Source organism: Perognathus longimembris, chromosome 14, assembly GCF_023159225.1.
Source record: "Perognathus longimembris pacificus isolate PPM17 chromosome 14, ASM2315922v1, whole genome shotgun sequence".
In the NCBI taxonomy this organism is placed as follows: Eukaryota; Metazoa; Chordata; class Mammalia; order Rodentia; family Heteromyidae; genus Perognathus; species Perognathus longimembris.
In genome coordinates, this window is record NC_063174.1 from 35,571,161 (window position 1) to 35,599,116 (window position 27,956).

The following is a 27,956-nucleotide window of genomic DNA, read 5'->3' on the forward strand; positions in this document are numbered from 1 at the left end:
TATTTTCCAGCCCTGAACAGTGAGGCACACTTGTGCCAATTTGGCGGGAGAGACCAAACTAAAAGTAGTTTAATTCAGATAAGCACCTGTCAGTATTCAAACCCAATAAAAGTAATTCCAGAAGCATTAGGCTTTGGTAAAATGCCAAAATGGAAAATGGTGCTTTCAAGTTCTCTTAAAACATTAGAAGGAAAAAAAATAGTCTGGAATTAGTAATCACACAGGATCAGGAGTTAGACATTAAGAGGAAATAGCTCACTCTATTTCAAGGGCCAAAACTTTGCCTAAGTACTTTGAAAGAATCCACTCTCTTTAAATGTAGCTATATATTTTATCTATTCATTAAAGTCCAAGCACTTGTACTTGGCAAAAATACTGGCAACAGCTGTGCCAGATCACTGTATAAACTTGAAAGCAATAAAAATGTTTTTAAAATATTGTATGATAGACTTTTCTCTAGATTAACATCCCAATCAAGGAAATTCTTTGGTGCCTGTTTGTTTCAGCTTTAATGTTCATTTTAAAACTGGAATTTTATGCTTCTATTTAACTCTTGGGATTTGAGTGTTGGTCCTTTAAGAGAGTTCCAGCTCTACATCTATATCTCTTTTATGGGAAACTTTTTTTCCTAATTGTACTGGCCCTAGGTTTGAACTCAGGGTCTGCTCAGGGTTATTCTACCCCTTGAACCACAGCTCCACTTCCAGCTTTTTTTGGTGAGTCTCACAGGGGCTGGGAATGTGGCTTAGTGGTAGAGTGCTCGCCTAGCATGCATAAAGCCCTGGCTTCAATTCCTCAGTACCACATAAACAGAAAAAGGTGGAAGTGGCACTGTGACTCAAGTGAGAGTCCTAGCCTTGAGCAAAAGAAGCTCAGGGACAGTGCCCAGGCCCTGAGTTCAAGTTTCAGGACTGGCAAAAAAAAAAAAAAAATCTCACAGACTTCCTGGGCTGGCTTTGAACTGCAATCCTCAGCCTCCTGAGTAGCTAGGATTAACAAGCATGAGCTATTGGTGCCCAAATGCTTGGAGTTTTTGTTTCTGTATGCCAAGTTTCTCCAGGCACATCCATGATTTCCTTTTACATCTTGTGGCACTTATGCAGGCTTATTTTCTTAAAACAAAACAATACCCTCTATTCAGAGTTTGCCAGCAACCCAACTTTTAAGATGAAATGTCTTGGTGACAGATCACCTGAAATATTTCTGTAGCCAGCTTGCATTACTACACAGAGCTATAGGAGTTTGGAGAACAAGAATAATAACTGCCAGAAATCTTGCTTTTTATTCATTCCAAAGGAGGTAGGAATTGTCAAAATTTAAGAGACAACTGCCTTGAGACTAGAATTTTATTTAATATTACAGCTTGGCTAGTGTTCCAACAAAGCACTCTAGTGCCTAAGGACACAGCTGTCCTAGAGGGCAGTTGGGAGCATATCTAATAGCTGTCTCAGCTTTCCAGGTCGATAATGGGTAGATGGGGATAGGAACAGCACCACTGCAGCTTGTCACCTGAGCAACATCTTGAGCAGTCTCCAAAACTGCGTCTGTACAGTGTTAACATCTATTCCATTGGAATTGAACCCAGAGTCTCAGGCGTGTTAGGCCCTCCACTGAGCCACATCCCCAGTCCAGCATTAAAATCAACCACACTGGCAATCTCCAGGAAATCCCTGTCTGCATCCTATGTAAGAGGGAGGTGGGAAAACTCTGGTCCTTCGCCCTCAGGTCCTTGTCAGGTTAGCTTTTTGATAGCTTCAATCCACTCGGCTCGTTCAGCCTTGCTGCTGGCCTGGATGTAATAATGTGTATCATCCTTGGTAATCACTTTAAAGAGATTTCCTTGGACATTTCCTTTAACCCCTACACAGAAAAATAAAAGTAATTAAATAATTACTTGCAGCTGGAAGCAGCTGAAACTGGACAAAAACACACTGAAGTGCTTCAGCTTCTTACATACAAATTGGGTAGAGTCTGGGATCCCACTAAAGACAGGCTTTCCTCTTCTTCCTCCCTCCCCAGCACCTTAGGCTTCCACGTTGCCAGATGGGACAGCCTCTTACCTCGAGCTAGCCACAGACCTACAGTTTTAGTCAAAGAGCCTAATAAGTTCAAATAATGTTTTGTGTTTGGCTTCAAATTATTTAGCTTTGACACGTTTCCACATCCCTAAGATGGGGAAGAACACTGTCTTCCTATCATCGCTGATAATTATGAAATTAATATATGATAACACATGAAAGTGTTAATTTATGTTAAAGGATTATATAAGTCTTTTTTTTTTTTTTTTGGCCAGTCCTGGGGCTTGAACTCAGGGCCTGAGCACTGTCCCTGGCTTCTTTTTTGCTCAAGGCTAGCACTCTGCCACTTGAGCCACAGCGCCACTTCTGGCCATTTTCTGTATATGTGGTGCTGGGGAATCGAACCCAGGGCCTCATGTATATGAGGCAGGCACTCTTGCCACTAGGCCATATCCCCAGCCCTGTAAGTCTAAGTGAAAGCTTATGGGCCACTTGGCCATAAAAGAAATGGGAACAATAAGCTTAGTTACTTTTCTTTTTTTTTTTTTTTTGCCAGTCCTGGGCCTTGGACTCAGGGCCTGAGCACTGTCCCTGGCTTCTTTTTGCTCAAGGCTAGCACTTTAACACTTGAGCCACAGCGCCACTTCTGGCCATTTTCTATATATGTGGTGCTGGGGAATCAAACCCAGGGCTTCATGTATATGAGGCCAGCAATCTTGCCACTAAAGCCATATTCTCAATTAGTTGCATTCTTTCAAACATAACCTTTTTGTTTTGTTATACCAGTCCTGGGGCTTGAACTCAGGGCCTGAGTACTGTCCCTGAGATTCTTTTTGCTCAAGGCTAGCACTCTACCACTTTAGCCACAGCGCCACTTCCAGCTTTTTCTGTATATGCGGTGCTAAGGAATCAAACCTAGGGCTTCATGCATGCTCAGCAAGCACTCTACCACTAGGCCACATTCCCAACCTCTTGAACATAATCTTTTTGGAAATTGGTTTTTGAGGGCTCTAGGGCTTGAACTTGGCCTTGGGCATAATAGGCAGTTGTGGGGCAGGGTTATACTCTCTAACCCAAGCTGGCTTCAGACTCACCTCAGGTGCTGGGATTATAAGTGTACCAAACTCTTGGGCTGTATTCTCAAAACACTTAGAATGCTTCATATGCTCTTTCCTCTATTTCTGGAAATGGCTTCAAAACTCCTACCCTTCGTGTCTCACTGAGGGAAGCCCTCGGCTCCCAAAGCTGTCTCTCCTTACTGAGTTGCAGAAGGAAGGCCACCTAAATCTTCAGGCCAGGGCCAAAGTTGCACCTTACCAGTGGGAACGCCATTATCTTCCAGAGCTGACACAAGTGAACCACGTAGAGAAAACCCACCTACTGGCCTGTTCTCTTCCTGCAGTGGGAAAGAGACCTAGTTAGCAACTTTTGAATACACAAAGAAGAGTCACACCCTCTTATCACCATTTTCACTCAGGCCTACTACAAAAGTCATTTCAAATCCCTTGTAGGAGAGGGATGAGGCTGAACTTGAGCATCACGTGGCCAAGTCACAGTACCAATGAGGAAGTCTGAGCCTCTTTGTTTCACAGCCAATATGGACAGTGCCAACTCTAGGCCTGCTTTGCATTCCTGGAGCTAAATTCCAATACCAAGAGAAGCATGCTCTTCTGTTTAACCCTTGGGTACCTCATACTACCAATCAATAATAACTAATAATGTGCTAGCTGGACACAGGTGGCTCACACCTATAATCCTAGCTACTCAGGAAGCTGAGAACTGCAGGATCACTGAAGCCAGACCAGGCAAGAAAAGTTTGTGGGACTCTATCTCCAACAAATTACCCAGAAATAACCAGAAGTAGCTCTGTGGCTCAAGTGGTAGAGTGCTAGCCTTGAGCAAAAGAAGCTCAGGGACAGCTCCAGGCTCTTGAGTTCATGGTCCGGGACCAGCACTAATAAATAAATAAAAGTGCTTATAGTTCTCATTTCTGAAAAACTGATATTTCTGAACATTAGACACCATATCATCCTATATGTGCTTAGCAAGAAGGTGTCTCAGGCCCCAGAGTTACTTCAATCAATCATCAGTTTCATCCTGAGACATGAGCAAAGCCAAGAAAGAGCAAAAAACAAAGCGGTTAACTAACAGTGTCAGAGAGGCCACTTAGATGCCCAGGGAGGACAAGTTCAGAAGAACATCTATGACCAGAGGAATGAGGGCAGCCTTAGAAAGAAGACATAAGTTGGCCTTGTGAAGACCATCCTCTTGGCCTGACAGGATCTCCGGAGCCTTAGCAAGCTCTGGGCTTTGATTCGCAGTTCCTGACTGAAGACTTGGGGACAAGACAACTGCCATCTATTCACTGTCTTGTGGACTTCCCTATCCCGGCTGGCTTTAAACTGCGATCCTCGGATCTCAGCCTCCTGACTAGCTTGTTCCATAAGACTCTTATCTCCAGTTAACTGGCAAAAATCCAGAAGTGGAGCTGTGGCTCAAGAAGTAAGAGTGCCAAAATTGAGCAAAAACATAGCAAAAGGACAGCACCTGGGCCCTGAGCTCAAGCCCTAGTACTGGTATAAAACAAACAAAAAAAAAGTGAACCATAGCTTATGGCTTAAATATTAAATAATAGTACACATGATCATATAAGACAAAGATAAGCAAAAACAACTCCAAGAGAAGGACACAGGAGGATTCTACTGTTGACGTTATCTTTAAAGTTCTAGGTGAATTTCCTGTGGTGTACCCTATGTGGTTACTGTATATGATTTTGGTACACTGGGTATTGTATATATGCCTACCTGATCTAGGGAAGGGAAAGAAAAATGAGGGTGTAACAGATAACAAGAAATGTATTCACTGCCTTATTATATAACTGTACCCCCTTTGCACAATGCCTTGTCAATAAAATTTAATTTAAAAATATATATTAAATAATAAAAAGAAACTTGGCAATGAAAGATAACACAAGTTGAGGGAGGCATAGTCCATGGGATCTTTGGATGGAGAGTCCGAGAAGTACACTTCCGAGTCCTACTCCCTATCCACCAAGGGGGAAGGTAAAAGCTGCTTTTCGTCTTGATGAAGACCCTTGCCCACAGGAAATGGGGGAGGACACACAATCCACTCACTGAGCAGGCAACCTTGTGGCAGGAGAGAGGAGTTTGACCAGTGGGAGACGTGAATCAGGAACTAAGCGTGGCCCGCCTGCTCTGCTCGGAGGGTTGTGGGAGCGGCCAAGGGGGGCGCACAGTACTCACTTTGGAAGGGTCATAATAATGCAGGAAAGCTGGGTCCTTCCTCAGAACAAAGCGGCGCACCTTCCAGTTTTTAATTTTGTGCCCCTGAAACAAAGAGTTCAAGATGACTAACTAGGGATAGTTCTTTCTACTTTATTTTTTTCCCTTGCTTCTGTCCCTCTACCTGCTGCCGAATCCCAACAACCCAGCCTGCCCCTGTGGGCAGGAAAGCCAAGGATTTCAAGGACATGTCCTGGACTTTGCCTGACAGGATCCCCCTGCTTAGTGACACCTTAGCAAAAACACTCTCACAGGGTTGGAGGTGTGGCTCAGGTGGTAGAGCACCCGCCATTGAGTAAAAGCAAGCATCACATAAAGAGTTCGAGTCCTGGTCTCGGACAAGAGAAAAAAAAAACAACACTCTCACATTTCCTTGACAAAGCTAACAAGAGTTAACACCAGAAGAAACAGGGTACTTTACTCAGACATCACTTGGGGCTTTAAGCTATGGCTCAGAAGTAAAGCACTGGCTTAGCATGTGCAAGGGCCTGGGTTTAATCCCCAACTGAAAAAAATAAAACTAGAAGCAGGTATCAACCGGGCTGAAAGCTCACCAACCCACCTAAACCCGAGGCCCCAACCCCGTGTCAACCCCCAAAACAAACCTACAGTTGCATTCTTATTTGTGTGTTTTACCTGTGTGTACACATACACAGTGAAATCATTACAGCATTCTAAACCAGAAAAGGCAATGACCAGCTTTAGTGTATGATATAATCTAAAACACCTAAGATATTGATGAGTATGTGTGTGACAGAGAGAGAGACTGGCTTTTTTTTTTTTTTGCCAGTCCTGGGGCTTGAACTCAGGACCTGAGCACTGTCCTAGGCTTCTTTTTGCTCAAGGCTAGCACTCTGCCAACTTGAGCCACAGCATCACTTCTGGCCTTTTCTATACATGTGGTGCTGAGGAATCGAACCCGGGGCTTTATGTATACAAGGCAAGCACTCTTGCCACTAGGCCATATCCCAGCCCTGAGATTGACTTTTTGGCCTCACTGTAGATTAGAAACCTTCCTTAACTTCTCCCCTCTCCACACAGTCTTCCTGCCTCCCTCAGCAAGAACCTTGTCAGGTCCAGAAGAAAAAAGACAAGGTAGACAGGCAGCTACATGGATGGTAATGAATCTAAGAGCAGAGAAGGATCCTGCTATGCAAGAAGCAGGTCACAACTTGTGAATCCAGGCAGTTACGCAGAAGCCACTGTTCTATGTGATAATTACATGTGTGTTAGTTTTTCTAGAACCACCCTTGTGTCTAATACAGGAGGGTAAGAATGAACAGACACATCTCTGTCCTTCTTCCCAGGGATTCCACTGGCAAGGACTGTTCTCAGTCCTTGTCTACCTCTGGGTTCTCTCCTGCCTCCCCTGAATGTGCCCAGGGCCCATCTTCTCTGCCCAAAGGCAGCCATACCTGCTTGGCTAGATAACCTTGTTTGATCACTGTACCACTTAATTCCACGGTGCTGGGACTAATTTCTTCCTTGGGGCTTATCTTCTTTTTATGGCTCTCGGCCTGGAGGAAAAGGAGAGTGAGGATTTGTGACCAAAGCTACCTAAGCCCAGGTAAGGGGAGTTCTTCAGTACGGAAGCCCCTTGCTCCCTTGGGGTAAAGCTGTGCCCTGCACCCTAGGCCCCTCCCACTGCTGTGTACACCCCCTCCCATTCTCCCTCTTCCTGTTTCCTTCCCTCTGTCCTAGTGGCAAGAAGAGCCCACCCTTAACTTACAAACGTGTACAGGGCCGTGGTCTCATCCAGGAACTGCTCGGCCAGATCCCCTGAGCGGATGGCTCCGATGCTCCTGGCTCCCACAGGCCTGAGGAAATTCTCCTCCATGAGCACTGAGGCCAGAGTCACCGCCTCCAAACGGCTGGCTGCGAAGCTGTTGGAGATGAGCCAGTCCACCAGGGAGGAGCCTGTGCCAGGGCAAGGGAGACACATCTCAGACAGGTGCTGCAAACCAGTCACCACCTTACAGGGCTTGGGCAGTGACTTACTGACTGTAAGTCCCTAGGAGGCCTCAGCCCTCTCTATCCAAGTGCAGGTGGGGGCCACACCTGCTACACAGAGCCACAAACAAACCCACCTATGGCCACGTCAGGCCGACCTATTGCTCATCAAGCAGCTCTCAATAGGGGCTGGTCAGACTCCTGGCTTATCCCCCCACTCTCTCCTCTATCACCAGGTCCCAGATCTCCCTCCACAGCCCAACCCAGACCTGCTACCATCAGGCTCACCCAGAAAGGTCTTCCTGTAGGTGCTTCCCTGCTCCATGTTGGGGCTTGGCCGGATTCCACTGCTGCTGTCATGCATCTTGTCCACGATTTGACTACATGGAAGGAATTCAAAGGAGAGGGCCCCTTGTCACACTGACAGCTACAAGTGAGGAACTGTGATTACTTAACACCTTATGGCCTGTTGCATGCAGTCCAAACTCCTCCAGCTGCTTCTCCAAATCCCAGCTCTGGAAATCCACCCAGGCCCGCCTTCCCTTAGGTCCTCCCTCACCTGCCTGCATCTTAGCAGCAGCCCCCCAGCCAAAACTAGTATTCCCCCAAGACTGTAGTGCTGCTCATGGGGCTTTAGAGCTCAGGAATGAACTCACCCCACATGTCGGATGGGTGTAATGGTAGGTGAGGGGGAGTTGCCACAATGGAAATTCCTTTCACTACAGGCTCACCTCCACCTGCCTGGCCTTCCTTCTCTATGGGCCAGTTGCTGCCACTGACAGATCTTGTCTCATTTTTATTTATATCTGTAGCAATGGCTCTGGTAAGCACCTTGCCCACCGCACAGCACACACAGTTGGCAACAGTAACTATCTCTTTTTTAACCTTTTAAATGGATGCATAAAGCTAAGCACCAGTGGCTCGCGCCTGTAATCCTAGCTACTTAGGAGGCTAAGAGCTGAAGTTCAAAGCCAGAGTAAAAAAGCCAAGCAAATGTGTAAGGCCCTGAGTTCAAGTACCAGTAACCCTACAAAGAAAAATAAATTGACACATCATGTACATATTCATGACGTACTAAATAACTGTCTCGCAGATGAATTAATGAATGAATGAAGAACTCCACTGAGCAAGAAGGCAATTGCTACCAGAAAACAGTACACCGTTCTTGCTAGGAGGCTGCAAAAAGAGCAGTGTCTTTGTTGATGGAGATTCCTGGGAGCTGTGAATGGTCCTAAGCACTCTGCCTGAAATAGAAGGGAGTTCTCTCCCTCCATCACAGAGGTAGACTGAAGCAGCAGGGGCCCCAAGAGGTTATGTAGAGTGGGGAGATAAGGCCAGCCGTAGGCAGGAAATACAATATCACCAGGCCAGGGGCAGCTGATGACTCTAAAGCACAAAGGTGCCACCAGGAAGACCTCTGTAGTAGTATGGAGTCCCTCTGCCATTGCGCCGAGGCCAGGCCGGGCACTCACTGCAGGCTGATGTGAGGGGGCAGCTTGAAGGAGTTTTTCAGGATGTGGAGTTGCTGCACCTTCCCCGGCTGCCCTGCATGGATCGCCCCTGTGATTTCAAAGGCCCAGGCGTCCCTCTCCTCTCGAGAACAGGCCTCCAGGAAGTACTCTGTGGAAGTCCGGGTCTTCAGCTTAATAAGGAGCTGTGAAAAGATAGGCAGTCATAACAGCACCCAGAAGCAGGTCAGGAAAGAGAATACTGGTAGGAGAAATGACAATGCCACCGTGGATCCAAGCCATATGCACCGTGTTGGACTGTTCAAGCCCCTTGCCAACAATGGATCTTTCCAGATTCATCTGGAAATAATCCAGCGACTAGACACACATGGACTCCTAAGAAAGACTTTTTCTTTTTTATTTTTGTGCCAATACTACATTTGAACTCATGGTTTGGGCCCTGTCCCTTAGCTTTTCCACTCAAGGCTGGTGCTTTACCACTTGAGCCATAGCTCCACTTTTAGCTTTTTGCTGATTAATAGATAAGAGATTTAAACTAATTAATTGGTCAATAGATAAGGGTTTCATGGACTTTTCTGCTCAGGCTGGCTTTGAACTTCGATCCTCACATCTTAGCTTCCTGAGTAGCTAGGATTACAGGCTTGAGCCACCAGTGCCCAGCAGTTATGAAGTTGTTGGTGGTTGTTTGTTTTTTTTTTTTTAAATAACAGATCATTACCTTTGTGATACGCATCAAATTATGTGAGATATTCAGACCCAATCATTATATCTCATTTTTAGATGACAAATGGAAGCCAAGAGAGGTTTAACTATTTGCCCAAAGTCACAGACATGATTTGTGGTAGAGCAATGATTTGAACACCAATCATTAAATTGCATCTCCATGCTCTTTCCACTGCCCAACCTCCCTGAAGAGACCAAAGGTGGTCAGCATCTGGGGAGAGTGGAGGAGGCAGGAAGTTAGACCACAGAGTCAGTCACTTACTGGTCGGTTTTCATACTCCAAGCAGGGGCAGGTGATGGTGCAGCCATCCAGAAGGATCCGGCCCTTAGGGGTTGTCATTTTCCGACCACCCTCAAGCTTGTAATACAGCAATGTGTTCTGCTGAAGGATGAACCACCGTACCTTCCAGTTGTGCACAATGTGGCCCTATGGACAGACAGCAAAGAATGCAGGAGGAGAAGTGGACGAGGGGAGGAAATTAGGCACAGGGAGAGGAATCTTGTTGCTCAATAGACCTGTGCACAGGGACATAACTGTCCAACAATACTTCTGTCTGAATCTGGCTCTCTCTTTGTCATCTTTTCTGAGATGTAGTGAATACCTCTGGCATTAACCTCTACCCCCTATTGGACTTTTTTTGTTTTATTTTTCTCCTATTAGAAATCGTGTGTGTGTGTGTGTGTGTGTGTGTGTGTGTGTGTGTGTGTGTGTGTTGCTAAGGCTTGAACTCAGGGCCTCTCATGTACTACACACTTTACTTCTGAGATATACTCTCAACTTCTCATTTGAAAGAAACTGCAACACATGAGGAAGAGAACAACCACTCACCTGTAATCCCGCTACTAGGAGACAGCTGTCATCATTAACATTTTGCCTTCACTTTCTGATTTTTTTAATTAGGACAATATAGTGTATAACTATATTTTCTACCTTTTGTTTGTGTTCTCTTGCTCAGCATTGTCTCACAGCATTACCTTTCTTTCTCCTTCCTTCCTTTCTGTCTTTCTGTCTTTCTGCCTGCCTTCCTTCCTTCCTTCCTTCCTTCCTTCCTTCCTTCCTTCCTTCCTTCCTTCCTTCCTTCCTTCCTTTCTTTCTGTCTGTCATTGGGCTTGAACTCTGGGCCTGTGTGCTGTTGCTGAGCTCTTCGGCTCAAGGCTAGCGCTTTACCACTTGAACCACAGCGCCACTTCTGGTTTTCTGGTGGTTAATTGGAGATACAAGTCTCACAGACTTTCCTGCCCCGGCTGGCTTTAAACCTCGATCCTCAGATCTCAGCCTCTTGAGTAACTAGGATTACAGGTGTGAGTCACTGGCACTAGGCTTAAATTATTTAAAAATAGATTCTACAATGATCACTATGTGAATGTATAATTTACCTACCAATTTTCTGTTGTTTGTAACTGAGTTTTTTCCATTTTTTCTGATATTATAAATTGTTCAACAGTGGATATCCTTGTATGTATTGTACTCTGTATCTCTGATTTATTTGCACTTTGGAATGTAATTCTTGGAGAGATTGCTACTAGTCAAAAGATGTAGGCAATCGGTAAAGTTGACCCTTGACTAGACTGCAGTACTAAGGGCCATCACAGTCTTACCTAGACAGCAGCAGCAAGGATTGGGAGATAGTTTGGGGGGATTCTCAAGTGCGTCCATTTAAAAGGATAAAAAAGAGATAGTTACTGCTGCCAACTGTGCATGCTGCACAGTGGGCTAGGTGCTTAGCAGAGGCATTGCCACATATATAAATAAAAATGAGACAAGATCTGCCAGTGGCAGCAACTGGCCCATAGAGAAGGAAGGCCAGGCAGGTGGAGGTGAGCCTGTAGTGAAAGGAATTTCCATTGTGGCAACTCCCCCTCACCTACCATTACACCCATCCGACATATGGAGTGAGTTCATTCCTGAGCTCAGAAAGCCAAAGTTCAAGATTGTTGTGTATAGGCAAATAGCTTGTTTGTAGAACAGGCCAGTGGATGGAGGAAAGTCCATCAGAAAGGAATGAGCTTGGCACACATTCAGAAGAGCACCTTCTTAGCCAGGTGCAAGTGGCTTGTGTCTGTAATACTAGCTACTCAGGAGGCTGAGATTCAAAGGATCATGGTGCAAATTCAGTCCAGGCAAAAAAGTCTAACAGACTTCACCTCCAAAATAACTAGCAAAAAAGCCAGGCTGGAGGTATGACTAGAGTGTAGAGTGGTAGAGTGTAGCTGAGCAAGCAAGCCAAGCAAGCTTGAGACTCTAAATCTAAACTCCAACATGAAAGAAAGAAAGGAAGGAAGGGAGGGAGGGAGGGAGGAAAAAGGGCAAGGCAAAGCAAAACACCTTGGCATATTTTTCATTTTAGGACAAAATTTTAATCCTGAGAAATGTACTTTACCTACATCAAAGACCCTTTCCCTAATTCACTCATTTCCTTCCCTTCTCACATCTGCGGTGCTGACTATGCCCTGCTATACTGTGAAGGGTTAGAAAATCAGAGTTGTGGAAGGAATGGTCTGTACCAGGCTGTGTGTGCACACTACTGTGCTTTGATCTGAACCCAAGCATAATTTACTATGGCAACAAAACAAAACTTGTAACAAAGTCAATCTGACAAGAGCATGCTCTCTTAGCTTTCTCCCTGACGCAGAATCTACATGTAGCCTGCAGGCTGACTTGATGCATGCAGACAAGCTTAAAGAAGCAAAGATTTGGATCTGACTCCTCAGCTTCTAGGGCTCTCTACAGCTATCTACAGGGGCTAGATTCAAGTCCCCATTTCCTGTGAGCACCCTACTTGAGAGGGTTTGGGAACAGCATTGATTGGGATGACTGGTCTGGGGTGCCTGGGTGCTTAAGAATTCAAAGCAGGCCAGGCGCTGGTGGCTCACCCTGTAATCCTAGCTACTCAGGAGGCTGAGATCTGAGGATTGCAGTTTGAAGCCAGACTGGGCAGGAAAGTCTGATACCCTTATTTCCAGAAAGTTGAAGTGGCATTGTGGCTCAAAGTGGTAGAGCGCTAGCCTTGAGCACAAAAGGTCAGGGATAGCACCCAGGCCAGAACCAGCATTCATGAGCGCGCGCGCGCACACACACACACACACACACACACACACACACACACACACACACAAATTTAAGGCAGTCAGTTAATGGATGGTAAAGGGAGAGGAGAATACAATCTGAGTTGATGAAGCCATAGTTGGTTAGGGGTGAAGAGGGCAGAATTATTTTACCCCTGAAAACCTAGGTGTTGTGGAATGAATTATGTGTCCCTTTATGTTTATATGCTGAAGCTGTAACCCCAATAAACTCAGCATATGACTATATTTGAAAATAGGGCCTTTCAAGAGTTAGTTAATATTTGAACTAGGGAAGGGAAAGAAAAATGAGGGAGGAATAAATATGACAAGAAATGTACTCACTACCTTATTATGTAACTGTACCCCCTCTGTACATCACCTTGTCGATAAAATTTGATTATTTTTATTATATATATTTTTTAATTTTTTTGCCAGTCCTGGGCCTTGAATTCAGGGCCTGAGCACTGTCCCTGGCTACTTTTTGCTCAAGGCTAACACTCTGCCACTTGAGCCACAGTGTCACCTCTGGTGGTTTTCTATATATGTGGTACTGGGGAATCGAACCCAGGGCTCCATGTATACGAGGCAAACACTCTTGCCACTAGGCCATATTCTCAGCCCAATAAAATTTAATTTTAAAACAAGAGTTAAGTTAAAATGGAGCCAAAGTCCAACTTCGACTGCTGCCCTTGTAAGGAAGAGGAGTTTGGACCCAGAGAAACATCAGGTGTGTGTTCAGACAAGGAAAAGACTCTGCAAACACAGTCATGAGGCCATCAGCAACTGAGAACATCCTCAGGAAGAATCAGACCTTTCTCAACCTTGATCTGAGCCTTCTGAGTTCCAGACTTAGAATACAAAGAACTGACTCTTATGTATAATAAGAAAGAAGGCTGCACAATCTCATGGCGGTCCTAGCACCCTAATACACTAGAGAGAAGAGGAAGGGAGCTAGAGGTGTAGGGGGAGAGGAATCTAACCAACTGATGGTGAGCATAAATACGCCATAGAGGTAGTGTTCTCTCTTGGACAAAATGTTATACTTTTAGGAATCCCTTGCATTTAGGGGACAAGAGATGATCAAGCTTCTGCCAATTGTAGTATGCATGTACGACAGCAGCCACACATGGCAAATTAGAAACTTTGGCGAGGACAGTGGTAGAGGGAATGTTATCTTCTAACATCCAGTCCCTGGAGTTAGTAAGGACAATGGTCCAACAGGCTCAGCAAGGGATTCCCAGTAGAAACATATCTTGATAGGAATGACATCCACTTCAAAGCCACTGGGCATTTCACTGCAGCCTTGCCCAGGTTCCTGGCTTAGTTAATATCCTCAGTTCAAACTCACCGGAGTAGACTGGGTGATGAGCAAGTAACAAAGGCTGACAGCACAGGAGAGAATCTTGAGAAGAAAGGCTAATGAGGGAGGATTTGATATGCCTGGATCAAATTCAAAAGAGCTGATGACACTCATAAACATGTTCAAATCCTTGGACCCAATAATTCTGTATCTGTGCTAAGTACACAGTCTAGAATATGGAAAAGATGGGAGTTTCTTTTGGGGCCTGTTTTGGGGCTTGAACCTAGGGCCTAAGCACTGTCCTTTAGCTTTTTCACTCAAGGCTGGTGCTCTACCACTTGAACCACAAGCTCCATTTCTGGATTTTTGGTGGTTAATTGGGCATAATATTCTCCTGGATTATCCTGCCTGGGCTGGCTTCAAGTCGCAATCCTCAGATCTCAGCCTCCTAAGTAGCCATTTTAAAGATGAGGAAATAGAGACCAAGAAGGCCTGGAAGAAGGCTAAAAATAAAAAGACAGAAATGGTATTTATTATGGGATGAATTTTATCAACTCAAAAATCCTAATCTACCTTTGAATGTGATACTTAGAAATAAGATCTTTGCAGATATAATCAAATTAGGATGAAGTCACATCGATCTGGGCACTAACACAATACGACTGGTGTCCTTAAAGAAGAGGAAAATTTTAGACACTGAGAAACACACGGGAAGATGGCAGGCATGTGATTATACAAGCAGCAATGGCAGAGATGCACCTACAAGCCAAAGAACACCAAGATTGTCGGTAAGTACCAGAAGCTAGCCAGGCAAGACCTCTCCCTGACCAGTCTCAGAGGTCCTGAACGGGGCCCCGCCCACACCTTGGAACTTACAGCCTTCAGAACCCCTTCTATGTATTTTCTATTGTGTATATTTTTTCTTTTGCTCATATCTTGCATCTTTTCACTGTTTGAATTTTAGTACTATAAGCCTTTTTACCATATGCATAACCGTCATCTAAGTAATCATTGGTTTCTTTGAAGGGTCATGTTTATATTTCCAGTTCCATAAATAGCATTTTGTTCATACAGCTTTTACTGTATTTCCTTAGTATAGATACCTACCAGTGAAAATCCCAGGGCAAAGCAGGTAAGCATTGCATTTTTGCTCTGAGCCAGCAACTCTCTTTCCAGGCAGAGCAGTCCAACCTGCTGCTCTGGGCTTCCCGCCCCTTCGTTCCCTGAGAGCCAAGCCCACTGAGCTTCCTGCCTTTTGCTTGGAGCCTTGTTTCTTTCTTGTCTGGACCAGATTAAGAGCCAAATCCTTCATGCCTCTGCCTGCCTGCCTCCAGCATGGCAGCATGTTCCCTGGCTTCCAGCTGGGGCCTGTCCTACCTCTGGGCTATAAACTCTCCAAACTTTTATTACAGCCCTGAAACCTCTCTGTTCCTTCCGGGAGGAAAGGAGATACTTACTGGGCAGTGGTGGATGGCTCAACAGTCAGTGACCATAGCAAAGGTGCTGGGGCCAGCTCCCTCAGCTTCCACCTGCCCCTAGGTCAGGCTCCAAATCCCACTCTTTGGGGGCTTATCTGCATTGGGGGGGGGGGTGTGTGCAGAGAGGGTTTCAACCTAGCTGCCTAGCCCTGTTATTTCTGTGAGCTTCAGGGCAGACCTGCTGACTCTCCTCACTTGTCAGCACCCTGGATCTCCTAACTAGGTCATCCAGAAGAAAATGCCCATCCTCCCTGCCTGTCCACATTTGGACCTGGTGCCCATCAGTTCTCTAACTGTGTGGTGGGAAGTCATGCAGAGAACTCCTTGGGGGGGAGGCAGCATGAGTCCCACAATGCCCCATCTGAAGGGTTTGATCTCTAGTCAACTCCACTCTTCCATGAGCCTCTACCAGAGCCCAGCAACCAACAATCAACCAAAACGCACACCATCACCTCACAAGCTACAAGACAGTGAGAAGTAGCAGAAGTTCCTCATGCATTCACTCTGAGGGGCAGCCACCTCTGCAGACCCTGAGGGACCATCCCAGTTCAGTCATGATGACACAGAGTGGGCTTGCAATTGTGGACAGGCTTATATCCACTCTGAACCTTGATCTGGCCTCAGCCTTCTACCATCCTTGCTCATAGCTTTGTGCAAACAACACACCTGCCCTCCTCTATCAAATAGGGAGCAACGTAATGAGGACATGGAATATGAAAATGCCCTGAACCTTTTTGGCTGATAAGGCTGAGCAGGCCACAGGTGAGGCAATGAGAGAGATGGTCCCTTTGTCGCTTCTGACATCTCTCAAAGGTGTTAAGTCAGAAGAGCCTAAAGTCTCATGCCCATTTATCACAAGTAAAGTTTGAATTTCTATCAAAGTTAAAATGATTTTTCTGAGTGCTTAGAAATCAGACCCAGGATCTCAATGCATGCTGGGCAAGCCCTCTACCACAGAGCTACACCACCAGCCCTAAAAGTAATTTTTTAAATCTCTGACTTCCTCTTCCAGCTGCTCTTTCAACCATTTTCTACCTTGATCCCAGACATATTGTTTTTGATTTGATTCTTGCTTTTGGTGGACTCACGTGAGGTGGCGGGGAAAGGCTAAAAGGTTTTCATCCCATGACATACTAGCTCTGGACACAGTGCCTCCTCTCTCAGATCCTCAGTTTCCTCATCTGTAACAACACCCACTGTACATGGTAGTTGGTAGGTAGGAAGAGGGATGGAGGAGGTGCAGCAGAGTCAACCTGAGGGGCTTTGACCATTGGCTTTCTCCCTAACTCAGAGCAAGTCATTTAACCTCTCCAAGCTTTCTTTTGCCTTTTGGCGAAAGGGCTATTGGGATGATTAAGCAAGATAGTGTGCAGGACTAGCTTAAAGAAACAACAGCATTTCTCCTTCCTTCCAGGTGTTAAACTATGGGACACAGACATGTTGCTTTAATCATTGTGTTTAAATAGTATAGAGTCACGATTTCCTTCTCCCTTTTCTTTTTAAGTTCACATGCTCTTTGTACATATCAATGGGCTGCTATGTTACTTTTCAACACGTGTATACAATGTGTAATGATCAGATCAGGATAATGGACATATCTGCCACCTCAAAATTCTCTCACCTACGCTGTTTTAAAATACACACTAAATTGTTAGCAGCCATAGTTATCCTATTGAGTTATACAAAACATTAGAAGTTTTCTTTCTTTCCTCCCTGCCTCTTAGTCATGGTATTTTAGTAAAGGTGTGTGTGTGTGTGTGTGTGTGTGTGTGTGTCTGTGTGTGTGTGTGCGCGCGCGCGCACGTGTGCCCTCCTGGATGTGTAAGGGGACTGCTCCCCCAGGATCCCCTGCATGCTAAACACGAGCCCTGCCACTGAGCTGCACCCCAGCCCAAATACATTTAAGACACCCACATCAGTACCCTCTGACCCCCCCCCACAAACTGGGAATCTCATGCCAAGTTCCCCCCACCCCACCCCACACCCGCGATTCCTACCAAAAACTCTCCTCTGCCTTAGTGTCAGCGCCCAAGTACCACCCTGGGTTCCCCACGGGCACACAGCCCGGAGCAGCGGGGCCCCAGGCAGGCGGAAGCCCCCCCCCCACCACACGCACTGGAGCTGGGGGCGCGCGGGTGCGGGGCGCGCGGGTGTCCTTCTGCAGGTGAGACGGGGTGAGGCAAGCCCCAGCCTGGACACGGTGGTAAAGCTCCCGGGAGCACTCACCCTCTTCACGAGGAAACCCTCCTTCAGCACGCCGTCCTCCATGTCACCAAGCCAGGTGCGCCGGCCCCGATCCTCGCGCGCTCAGCTCGCACCCAGGGCGCCCAGGAAGCGGCTCCGACACGGCGGGAGACGCCTGCCTCCCTGCCGGCCTCCCTGGCACGTGTCCAGGGCGGGAGAGCGCGGCCTCCCCGGGCAGGAAGTCGGCAGGATGTTTGCGGTGACGTTCCCACCGGGAGGTGAGCCAGGGCCCCAGGTCAGTCCTCCGGGTGCGGAGTCTGGCATGCCCCCCCCCCCCCCCCGCAACCTGACGAGGTGCCCATCCCGGTGCCCCCCACCTCTCAACTGCAGCCATCCGCCCAGCCCCCTCCGCCCAGCCTTAGCCCGGTGCTGGCCGGTTTTCCCACCGGTTGCTATGGATTCCTGTGTATCCCTGACAAGGTTTCAACAACCTGGAACCATTCCTGAGCTGAAAGGAAATGGACGTGGAGTGTGAGAGGGTGGAACTGAGAACTTTGCCCTGGCCTTAGGGCAGAGAAGATCGCTCCCCATACCGGAAAAGTCACAAGTCACAGGCGCTAACACGGTGCAGAGCCTTCTGCCTGAAAGCACAACCTCCTCGGAAAAAGAAAAAGAGGCCGGAACGTAAGATTCTCACATTAGGGAGAAATTTTAAGATGTACCAAGGAACTCAACCAATTTCAATATTATCTTAATGCAATATAAAAACAAATGCCAGCAGGACATTGGAGGCTCACAGCTGTAATCTTTGCTTCTCAGAAGACTGAGATCTGAGGATTGTAGTTTGAAGTCTATGAGACCTATCTCCAATTAACCAGCAAAAAGCCAGAAGTAGAGGTGTGTAGCTCAAATGGTAGAGTACAGCCTTGAGAGAGAGAGAAAAAAAAAAAGGCCAAGCCGAGCATATGGCCAAGTTCAAACTCCAGTACCAGCACAAATAAAGAAAGAAAGAAAAGAAAAGAAAAAAGAATAAATAAATGCAAAAGAAAATCCATGATGAACCAACTAACCAGATAAGATCAACACAATGTCCTCTGAGGCCATATTGACACCTGGACCAAAAGGAAACATCTGTTTAGCTGGTTAGTCCAGGGTCGGCCACCTTTATTTCCCTGTCAAGCCTTCACAAGGCAAGGGGAAAGCCCTAAGAAGAGGAGAAGGATAAAGAAGGTTCTAGAGTAAAATAAGGGGATCCAGACGATTAGAAAGGCAGGGGTGCCTTTCAACCCCCCCCCCCCCACCAAGCTGACTTCTAGTGCTCCGAAGTGCCCTTTGCTTGGGCTTCTGCCAAACGGCTGCCCCTCGGATCTGTAAGAATATCCCTCACCTTAGCCCAAAGAGACCTGGCAAGGTGTTGGGCACTGAGTTGCCAGAGCAATGGCCCACTGGCTTTCGGACCAAAACAGTAAGGTTTCCATTCACTTTCCAGTAGTAGGTATTAGGTTTTGCTTATAGCTGCTGCATGAGATGAATTTATTATCTCAGCTTTCCCCGCCAAGGTTACACAGCTCCAGGGCATTGTCAGTGCATTTGCTTCTCGAAGGAATGGCGGAGCTCTGAAACCTGGCTGGCCTCAAACCCAGGACAGGAGAGGCTCATTACTTCTGCTCCTTCCTCCCAGAGGCTTAGAAGGGGAGGTGTTTTCTTTGGAGAGATTTCTTTGAAGAGATCTCTCTCCTGGTGGGTTTCCTAGCAGTTACGGCATCAGCACACCTAGAGCCTGCTTCCTCACAAGGAAATCCCTGGCACAGCCCACCACGTCTGACTCACTGGGCCTAGGATGTGAGTCAGACCCCTTCCTTTCCTAGGCTGTGGTAGCCACCAGCCACCAAAGAACCATGCTGACATAAGTCCAATTCAACCACAAGGAGGAGGATGGAGAAAGAAGGAAGCAGACAGCACTCAACAGCTGGGACTGGAGGAGGAGAACAAAGAAGGTTAGGAAGCTCCAGAGTCAGGATTTCTTTTTCATGTGAAACCCTCCTATTGCTCTAAAAAAAAAAATATTGAACCCAGGGCTTCACGCATACTAAGTAATATTCTACCACTGGACTACATCTCCAGCCCATAAACTTTGTCCTGCTCTTTCGGGTATACAGCTCTCCCTCTCCCAGCTGGAGTCTGATTTAAAAAAAAAAAAAAGGAGTCATGACCCTCTCAGTCCTCCTCCCTTTATGTCATGAAGGGAGAGATGATGTGTTAGCTGTAGAGGAAGCTATTAGTGTTTGTGTGAAGGTGATTCAGAGTCTGGTGTGAAATTCTACCATGAGAGAGTCATTCCTTTAGCTTTAGAGAAGAATCTTCTACTTAAGATACAGTGGAGAAGAAAGAGTAAATCACGGAGTAAATCACAGGAATAACTCAACTTCATGAGTTTATCAGAGTCACAGAAACACAGTTTAATCCCCCCCTAGAGCATTCTATTCAGACACCTCATTTTTTTAAATGAGTGAGCCCCACCCCTCCACTAAATCCAGAAAAAAATTAGCCTGTCCAAATAATCCAGTTGGTGGCAAAACAGAGACCAAAATACAAGCTAACAGAGTTGTGTACTTGGAGGTTGGTTCCTGAGAAATAGACACTTCCCTCAAGAATGACCAGCATGGGACTAAGAGGGTGGCTGAGCAGATCTAGAAGAGCTTCCTCTACAGAACTGGAAAGACTTCAAAACAATACTTCTATGGGTAAATGAGTTAGCATTTATAACTCAAAAGCATAATTTTAATGACTACATAAACTATCCTCATATATTTAATTATTTAGATTAAATGTCCCTTTTCTTTACACTTCCTGGTTTTTTGTTGGTTTTTTTTTTTTTTTGAGACAAAGTCTGGCCATGTAGCTCAGGCTGTCCTTGAACTCTCAGATCTCAGCCTCTTGAGTAGCTAGGATTACAGGCACGAGCCACTAGTACCAGGCAGGTGTTTTTCAGTTCCTGATAATTATCACCGAACTGCTTACTAGGTGTGTACCATGTAATATCCCTGGAACAGTGTATGGCGATGCCAATCTCATGGTGTCCTTCCAGCACCAAGGATAACATCTTTGGTAAACTGCTTTTATCAAAACCAACAGGAGATGGGGCTGGGGATATAGCCTAGTGGCAAGAGTGCCTGCCTCGGATACACGAGGCCCTAGGTTCGATTCCCCAGCACCACATATACGGAAAACGGCCAGAAGTGGCGCTGTGGCTCAAGTGGCAGAGTGCTAGCCTTGAGCGGGAGGAAGCCAGGGACAGTGCTCAGGCCCTGAGTCCAAGGCCCAGGACTGGCCAAAAAAAAAAAAAAAAAAAAAAAAAAACCAACAGGAGCCATCCCCAGTGGCGCAGGCTCCCCTGGAAGAGAGAACTGGGACTGCACTGAAGCACAGGAAGGGAAAGCCTCAGGCTAGGACACTGTCCACAGGAAAAGGGGAGAGGAGCCAGGCACGGTGGCTCCCGCCTGTAATCCTCGCTAGTCAGGAGACTGAGATCTGAGGATGGCAATTCAAAGCCAGCCCAGGCAGGAAAGTCCATGAGACTCTCTCATCTCCAGTTAACTACCCAGAAAACCAGAAATGGAGCTGTAGCTTCAAGAGGTAGAGAGTTTAGCCTTGAGCCTTCAGCACCCAGGCCCTGAGTTCAAACCCCATGACCGACAGAAAAAGAAAAAGAAGGAGAAGGAGAAGAAGAAGAAGAAGGAGGAGAGAGAGAGAGAGAGAAGCAATGCAAGGACTTGGATATCCAGGACACACCCTGGAGGCACTTAGAAGGTGAGCAAATCATGGAGGGGTCTCTTAGGGGAAGAGTGCCTGTGTGAGGCCCTGGGTTCAATCCCTACCTCTGCAAAAACAAACAAAAAATCTGGAGAAAGGGTAAAAAATGGGAGGAGAAGAGAGAAACTGGAAGTATAAGCAAGGCAGAAAAACAGAAGTGTTGCCTAATTTATCTAATTTGTTGTTTTACCCAAGAGCATCCATTAAGGTAAAATATATACAACCAGTCCTCAACTCAGCACAGTAATAAACATTCAATAAAAAGGTATTATCCTTTCCTTGGATGTATGCAGTATGATATTCTCTCTCCCTTCCCCCCTCCCTCTCTCTCTCTCTCTTCCATCCCCCCTCCCTCTGGAGTTCTGGAGTGTGTCAGGGCCTCAAGCTTGCTGGGCAAGAACTCTACCACTTGAGCATGCACCCTTCCTTTCTTCCTTCCTTCCTTCCTTCCTTCCTTCCTTCCTTCCTTCCTTCCTTTCCTTTCTCTCTCCTTTTTCTCTTCTTTATTTCCTTTCTCCTTTTCTTTCTCTCATTTCTTCCTTTCTTCTTTTCTGACAGTCTTGTTACATAGCCCTTGAATTGATGATACTCTTGCCTTACTCCTGCCTCAGCCTCCCAAGAGCTGGCATTATGCATGGGCTCCACCGTACCCTGCTCCAGTTCTTTTTCCATGCTACGCAGTGCCTCAGGCCACAGAAGCCAGTCAGCCATGCTATCATGGGGGAAAGAACGGATTCTGAACAGTATTGCTGAGCTGATGTTTAGTAGGTGTAAGTGTTAAATGAATTTTCAGTTTCAAATATTTTAAATTTATACCAGACTTATAGAGACAGGACCCTGTGGTAAATTAGGAATATCTGCCTCCATTCACTCGCCTAGCATTTCATTCACTCGTTCCTACAGGAGAGCTGCATTGAGTCTTTCCTGAGTGAGCCTTAGTAAAGCTGACAGATCTAGACCCCGCTCCAGCCCGGCTGCTCCCTCCCAACTCGGTGCTGCGCACAAATGCCGGAGGTCTGCTTGGCTTAGAACTCCTTTCTGAACATTAACACCCTGAACCTCACCTTCCAATTCTATCAAGAAAAACTTGAGATGATTATAACTCTTTCCATGATGCTTAGGCCAAGACCAGAGTCCAGATTCCCCCCTTAACGGATGCCATCCACCCATCCTGCTCCCCACAACCCAGCCTGAAAGGAGATACTCCCCAGCTTGGGAAGTGGGGGGGGGGTGGAGGGTGGAGCAGGATCTTGATGACTCAGCTCTGTGAGAGAGCAGGGCCCAACCTGTTGGAGATAGATAAGGGCGCCTCCCTCCCTTCCATCCCTCCTTCTTCCCTCCCTTTTCTTTCATTCACCCCTTTCTCCTGAAAATTAGCCTTTCCTTTTGCTTCTTGTGATATAGGGAAGAGCCCTGCATCAAAGACTTAAGGAGGCAGTGGCTCAGAGTCATACAGGTGCTGGATCAGATAAGAAAATAAGGGACTTCATAACCTCTGCCTCGGGGTGTCGGAGGAACCCCAGCGTGGGGCAGGGATGTCCTGTGCTGACCTTTGTGAGTTACTAGGCCACATCTGCCCCCCTCATCAGGGGTTCTCATCTAGCTGATGATCAGAACCACTTGCAGGGTGAACTCCTACCAGGCCCATCCAGGCCACTTAACCATGATATAGGCTGTTTGAGATTGTTTATGGTGCGTACACATGCGCATGTGCATGCGTGTGCATACACACACACACACACACACACACACACACACACACACACACACAAAGGTGGGAAGGTAAAGGGCCCAGTTCAGTCCTTGGGCACGAAGCACGGCAGGCCTCCAGATAGGACTCCTTCCCTAGTGCTTTCTCTTAGCACTCAGCCTCTGCCTGTTGCTAAGCTCCTCCCAGCAGCTCTGCCAGTGCCCAGACAGGGGCTGGGGGCGGGAAGGGTAGCCAGCAATGAGCCCATCCCTAGAAGTTCCTTTTGCTTTGTGTTGTTTTTTTTGGGGGGGCGGGGGCTTGAACTCTGGGCCAGGGCACTCTCTCTCTCTCTCTCTCTCTCTCTCTCTCTCTCTCTCTCTCTCTCTCTCTCTCTCTCTCTCTCTCCTTGTTCTCTATCATTTGAGCCACACTTATGGCTTTTTGTCTGTTAATGGAAGCTAAGAGTCTCAGGGACTTTCTGCCCCAGTTGGCTTCCAAAGACAATATTCTGGTCTCAGCTTGAGCAACTAGGATTACAGGTGTGAGCCACTACTGCCTGGTTCCCAAGGGGCTTTTGATTGGTGAATATCCTCATTTTTAGAACTCTCTCTTATAATCTAGATAAAATAATTTAGGAAAAGAAATCTTCACAAGTGGAAAGTGAGCTGGCTGTGTGAGTTTCCCTTAGGCCAGGGCCCTTGTGCCAGCAGAACCCCAACCTCTCCTGGTCTGGAGGAGTCTCCAGGAGGAGCCGCCCTGGAGAGTCTGCCATTGTGGGTGCTGCCACTGGCTTGGAGCTGCATGCAGGTGAGCTGTCAATCAATCCAGCCTGGCCTCGCACTTGCGCACTTGCACACTTGCGTACTTGCGTGCTGAGGCCCGCAGAAAGTGCCCGGGGGAGTAGCCTCAGAAAGTGCCCGGGGGAGTGGCCTTGCAGCAGCCAGCACCGCCCATGGGAAGGGCGGCCAGTTGCTTGATGCAGTGATTTAGAAAATTAAAAAAGAAGGGAAGGCAGTCCCAACCATCTCCAACACTTCTTAGTTCACGAAGAACTAAGATGCATGGGAACAGGTTAAGGTGGCTGTGGACGTCTGGGGTTTAAATGTGGGGAGATTGAATCTGGTTAAAATCGGATTCTGAGACATTTTGTATTCTCATATAGGAGCTGCTCTAACCAGGAATTCCCAAGAGGACCTGGAGGTGTAGAACAGCTGATCCAGAGCTGGAAAGCACTCGAAGGCCAGCTAAAGGGCCAGTGACTGGCCACGCTCACCTAGCAGTGAGGAAGGGCAAGGTATGGGAAGAGCCCTGCATCAAAAATGTAAGGAGGTGACCTAGACAAGGGATGGAAAAACAGGTTGTAAGATATCACAAGAAATGTACACACTGCCCTACTATGTAACTGTACCCTCGTTGCACAACACCTTGTAAAAAAATTTTTTTTGCTTAATTAATAATAAAAAAAATTAAAAAAAAATATAAGGAGGGGCTGGGAATATGGCCTAGTGGTAAAGTGCTTGCCTTGAATACATGAAGCCCTGGGGTCAATTCCTCAGCACCACATATATAGAAAACGGCCAGAAGTGGTGCTGTGGCTCAAGTGGCAGAGTGCTAGCCTTGAGCAAAAAGAAGCCAGGGACAGTGCTCAGGCCCTGAGTCCAAGGCCCAGGACTGGCAAAAAAAAAAAAGTAAGGAGGCAGTGGCTCAGAGTCACACAGGTGCAAGGTCAGGCCCTTGAGAGCTCATGCCTCCTTAAATTTTGCACTCAGTGCAAAACTCAGCTCCTTTTCTAGTGTGAGTGGAAGGCCTCAGTTAGCTGGAGCCTTTGATCCCCGCGAAGTGGCCACCACTTTGCTGTTCTAGAACTAGAATGAAGGTCATCTCAGGTTCTATTAAAGAAATGATTCCAGAGCTGGGGATATGGCCTAGTGGCAAAGAGTGCTTGTCTCCTATACATGAGGTCCTGGGTTTAATTCCCTAGCACCATATATACAGAAAACGGCCAGAAGTGGCACTGTGGTTCAAGTGGCAGAGTGGTAGCCTTGAGCAAAAAGAAGCCAGGGACAGTGCTCAGGCCCTGAGTCCAAGCCCAGGACTGGCAAAAAAAAAAAGAAAGAAAGAAATGATTCCAATAACTGAAGAAATGGAAGAAAATAGCAATGAAAGTACAGGGTGGTGGATCTGCTTTTGGTAAAGCACCAGGTTGACTCTGGGGAGGAGACTAATAAGCTCTTAGGTGAAATTGATCCCACTAATCAGGGAACACCTTGAATGAAAAAGACATAGAAGACTTTGAGCAATCAATTCAACTCCTCTAAAAGGAGAGACCTTGAACCCAGGACCAGAAGCACAATTTGCAGGGCCTGAGGCAAACTAAAAGTACTACAGGAATTTCAAGACAACAGCAGAATATTAGAAGAAAAATGTGGTGGCGCATACCTATAATCCTAGCTACTGAGGAGGCTGAGATCTGAGGTCTGCAGTTCAGAGCCAGCCTGGGCAGGAACATCCCTGAGATGCTTGTCTCCAATTAATCAGCAAGAATCTGGACATGGGGCTGCGACTGGCAAAAAAAAAAAAAAAAAGAATCTGGAAATGGAAGTGTGGCTCCAGTAGTAGAGTGCTAGACTTAAACACAAAAGTTAAGCAAGAGGGAGAGACCCCTGGAGTTCAAGCCCCAGTACTGACAAAGACATACACTCAAAAAAGTGTGGCCCAGTATGGTGGCACTTTGGAAGCTGAGGCAGAAAGACTGGGTGATCAAGGACCACCTAGGCTAGAGTGAGACCCTATCTCAAAAAGTCAATCAAACAAAACCAACCAGCCAAATAAGCAACAGCATAGGACTCTTTAAAGTACTGGGGACCATGGGCAATATTCTGAGACTCAGAGTTGTTGAGAGGACAAAATGAAGACAATCATGTTAAAGCACTTGGCACCAGATACATGGTAGGTCCATGAAAATGTTCATGATCTCATCATTGCCCAGCCCAATAGTTCCTTTCTGAACATCTGGACTATTAGATTGATGAAGGAGGAAACTTAGCCAGGGGTAGGAAGTAGGAGAGTCAATGTTGGATGAATAGGGCTACTTGGTGAAGCCATACTCAGGCCTCCAGAGGGAGGCTAGAGGGACTATCTTTCAGGCAGGGCTGTCTTTGATAAAGGCAAAAAGAAAAGGTGACTACAGTAAGGAGGTAACTATATCTCTCAATATTGCCAGGCAGAGAAGACCATAATGGACATCTTGCCATTAACTGGAGATGAGTCTTGCAAACTTTTCTACATAGGATGGCTTCAAATCCTCCAAGGTCTTAGCCTCCTGAGTAGCTAGGATCACAGGCTTGTGCCTCCAACACCCGGCTATAATTGTATTTTTCTACGGATGAGGTCAGAATCTGGAAGTGTGGATCCAGTGGTAGAGCACTAACTTTAAGAGGAAAATGCTGAATAAGAGTATGATGTCCCGAGTTCAACCGCCAGTATTGACAAATAATAAAAATTAAAGATGGGGCCAGAAATGTGAAAATGAGCAAGCTGGCCTCCTCACTCAGAGCTTGCAGGACAGAGCTTCCTTTGTGCCCTCCCCCTCCTTTCCCTCCAGATGTCACCTGATTGGCTTAGGAAAAGAAATCGATGGGATCTGGGGTGTCCAGCCTCAGCAAGGAGCCCAAGAGCTGACTTAGGCAACTATTCTCCCATACTGGCCCTTTCCCCTTCCCTGTATACTTACTCCTCAGACCCTCTTCAGTGACCCCTCTTCCCACCCCAAGTGTGGCTTGGCCCTTAAATTACCACTAGTTAATAGGGATAATAATATTTACCATCTTTGGGATTCTATACAAAGTTATGCATGAATCCTAGCAGCCCTCTGAGGTAAATGCTATTTTTCTTTGCCTTTGTAGGCAAAGAAACTTAACAAGGTTGTTTAGGTTGTTAGGGCTGACCTGAAAACTGGAGTAACTAAATGTAAGTTTTAGTGTTAAAATTATAAGAGCTTCTAAACTCTGGTGATGACTCCATGATAGAGGGCTGCACCCCCACCCGTGAGACTATGGTAACGGACAGTAAAAAATGATCATAGTCATAGACTATAGAAATAACCATAATAGTAGTAGAAATGCCATGGTAACTGTCAGGTTGGTTTACTTATGATTAAGTATTGGATTGTTTTAGCCCGCTCATGCTTGCTTAGTGGTAATGGGGAAACATGGTCGCAATTGTTTTTTGTGGTTTTTTTTGCCAGTCCTGGGCCTTGGACTCAGGGCCTGAGCACTGTCCCTGGCTTCTATTTGCTCAAGGCTAGCACTCTGCCACTTGAGCCACAGCGCCGCTTCTGGCCATTTTCTGTATATGTGGTGCTGGGGAATCGAACCCAGGGCCTCATGTATATGAGGCAAGCACTCTTGCCACTAGGCCATATCCCCAGCCCCACATGGTCGCAATTGTTAAAATAAAGTTGCTACTAGGTCAGCCTGACCGCAATATTCTGCTTCTGTAAACGGCTTGCTTAACCCATTTGTGTCTTGCTCTACCCACTGCACTAACCCCCTGCATCAGTGCTATGTGACCACCTGTTGTCAGTTCCTGATACCGAGGCCAGTTCCCGATATCAAAGCCAAAATAGATAACTGAAAGGGTAGATAGCCAATAGAAATAGGACAAGACTTGCTTGCTAGATGCCATCCAATCAAGTATCTGCCAAGTTGGAAATACCCTACCCCTGTTGTAATCACAATAAAAACCCTGCCTATCTGAGGGTTGGGACTCTCAATCCAGATCCGCTGTGTCGGTGATGGTTGGGAGTCCAGGCTCGAGCTTGCAATAAAGACTCTTGTGCATTTGCATCGGTATCGGTTCCTTGGTGGTCTTTGGGGACCGGAAATCTGGCATAACAAGGTCTCATCCCAGACACTGAGCTCTTAATGTCTGAGGTGCCCTACCATGGTCTACCACGTCCTAT

The 27,956-nt window shown here is 46.6% G+C and overlaps 1 protein-coding gene and 1 long non-coding RNA gene across 2 annotated transcripts; one reads left to right on the forward strand and one right to left on the reverse strand.

Moving 5' to 3' along the window:
- Positions 1-1,332: 1,332 nt before the first annotated feature.
- On the reverse strand, positions 1,333-17,806 carry Plek2 (pleckstrin 2). The gene is made up of 9 exons (XM_048362300.1): positions 17,533-17,806; positions 9,725-9,889; positions 8,743-8,924; positions 7,559-7,650; positions 7,050-7,237; positions 6,736-6,837; positions 5,282-5,365; positions 3,336-3,414; positions 1,333-1,860 (listed from the first exon to the last, which is right to left on the reverse strand). The coding sequence occupies exons 1-9, from the start codon at positions 17,572-17,574 to the stop codon at positions 1,733-1,735; spliced, it is 1,062 nt and encodes a 353-aa protein (XP_048218257.1). The 5' UTR covers positions 17,575-17,806; the 3' UTR covers positions 1,333-1,732.
- LOC125363224 lies at positions 10,806-11,617 on the forward strand. Its single transcript, XR_007213195.1, has 2 exons — positions 10,806-11,113; positions 11,373-11,617. It is a non-coding gene; the product is annotated as an uncharacterized LOC125363224 (long non-coding RNA).
- Positions 17,807-27,956: the final 10,150 nt, after the last annotated feature.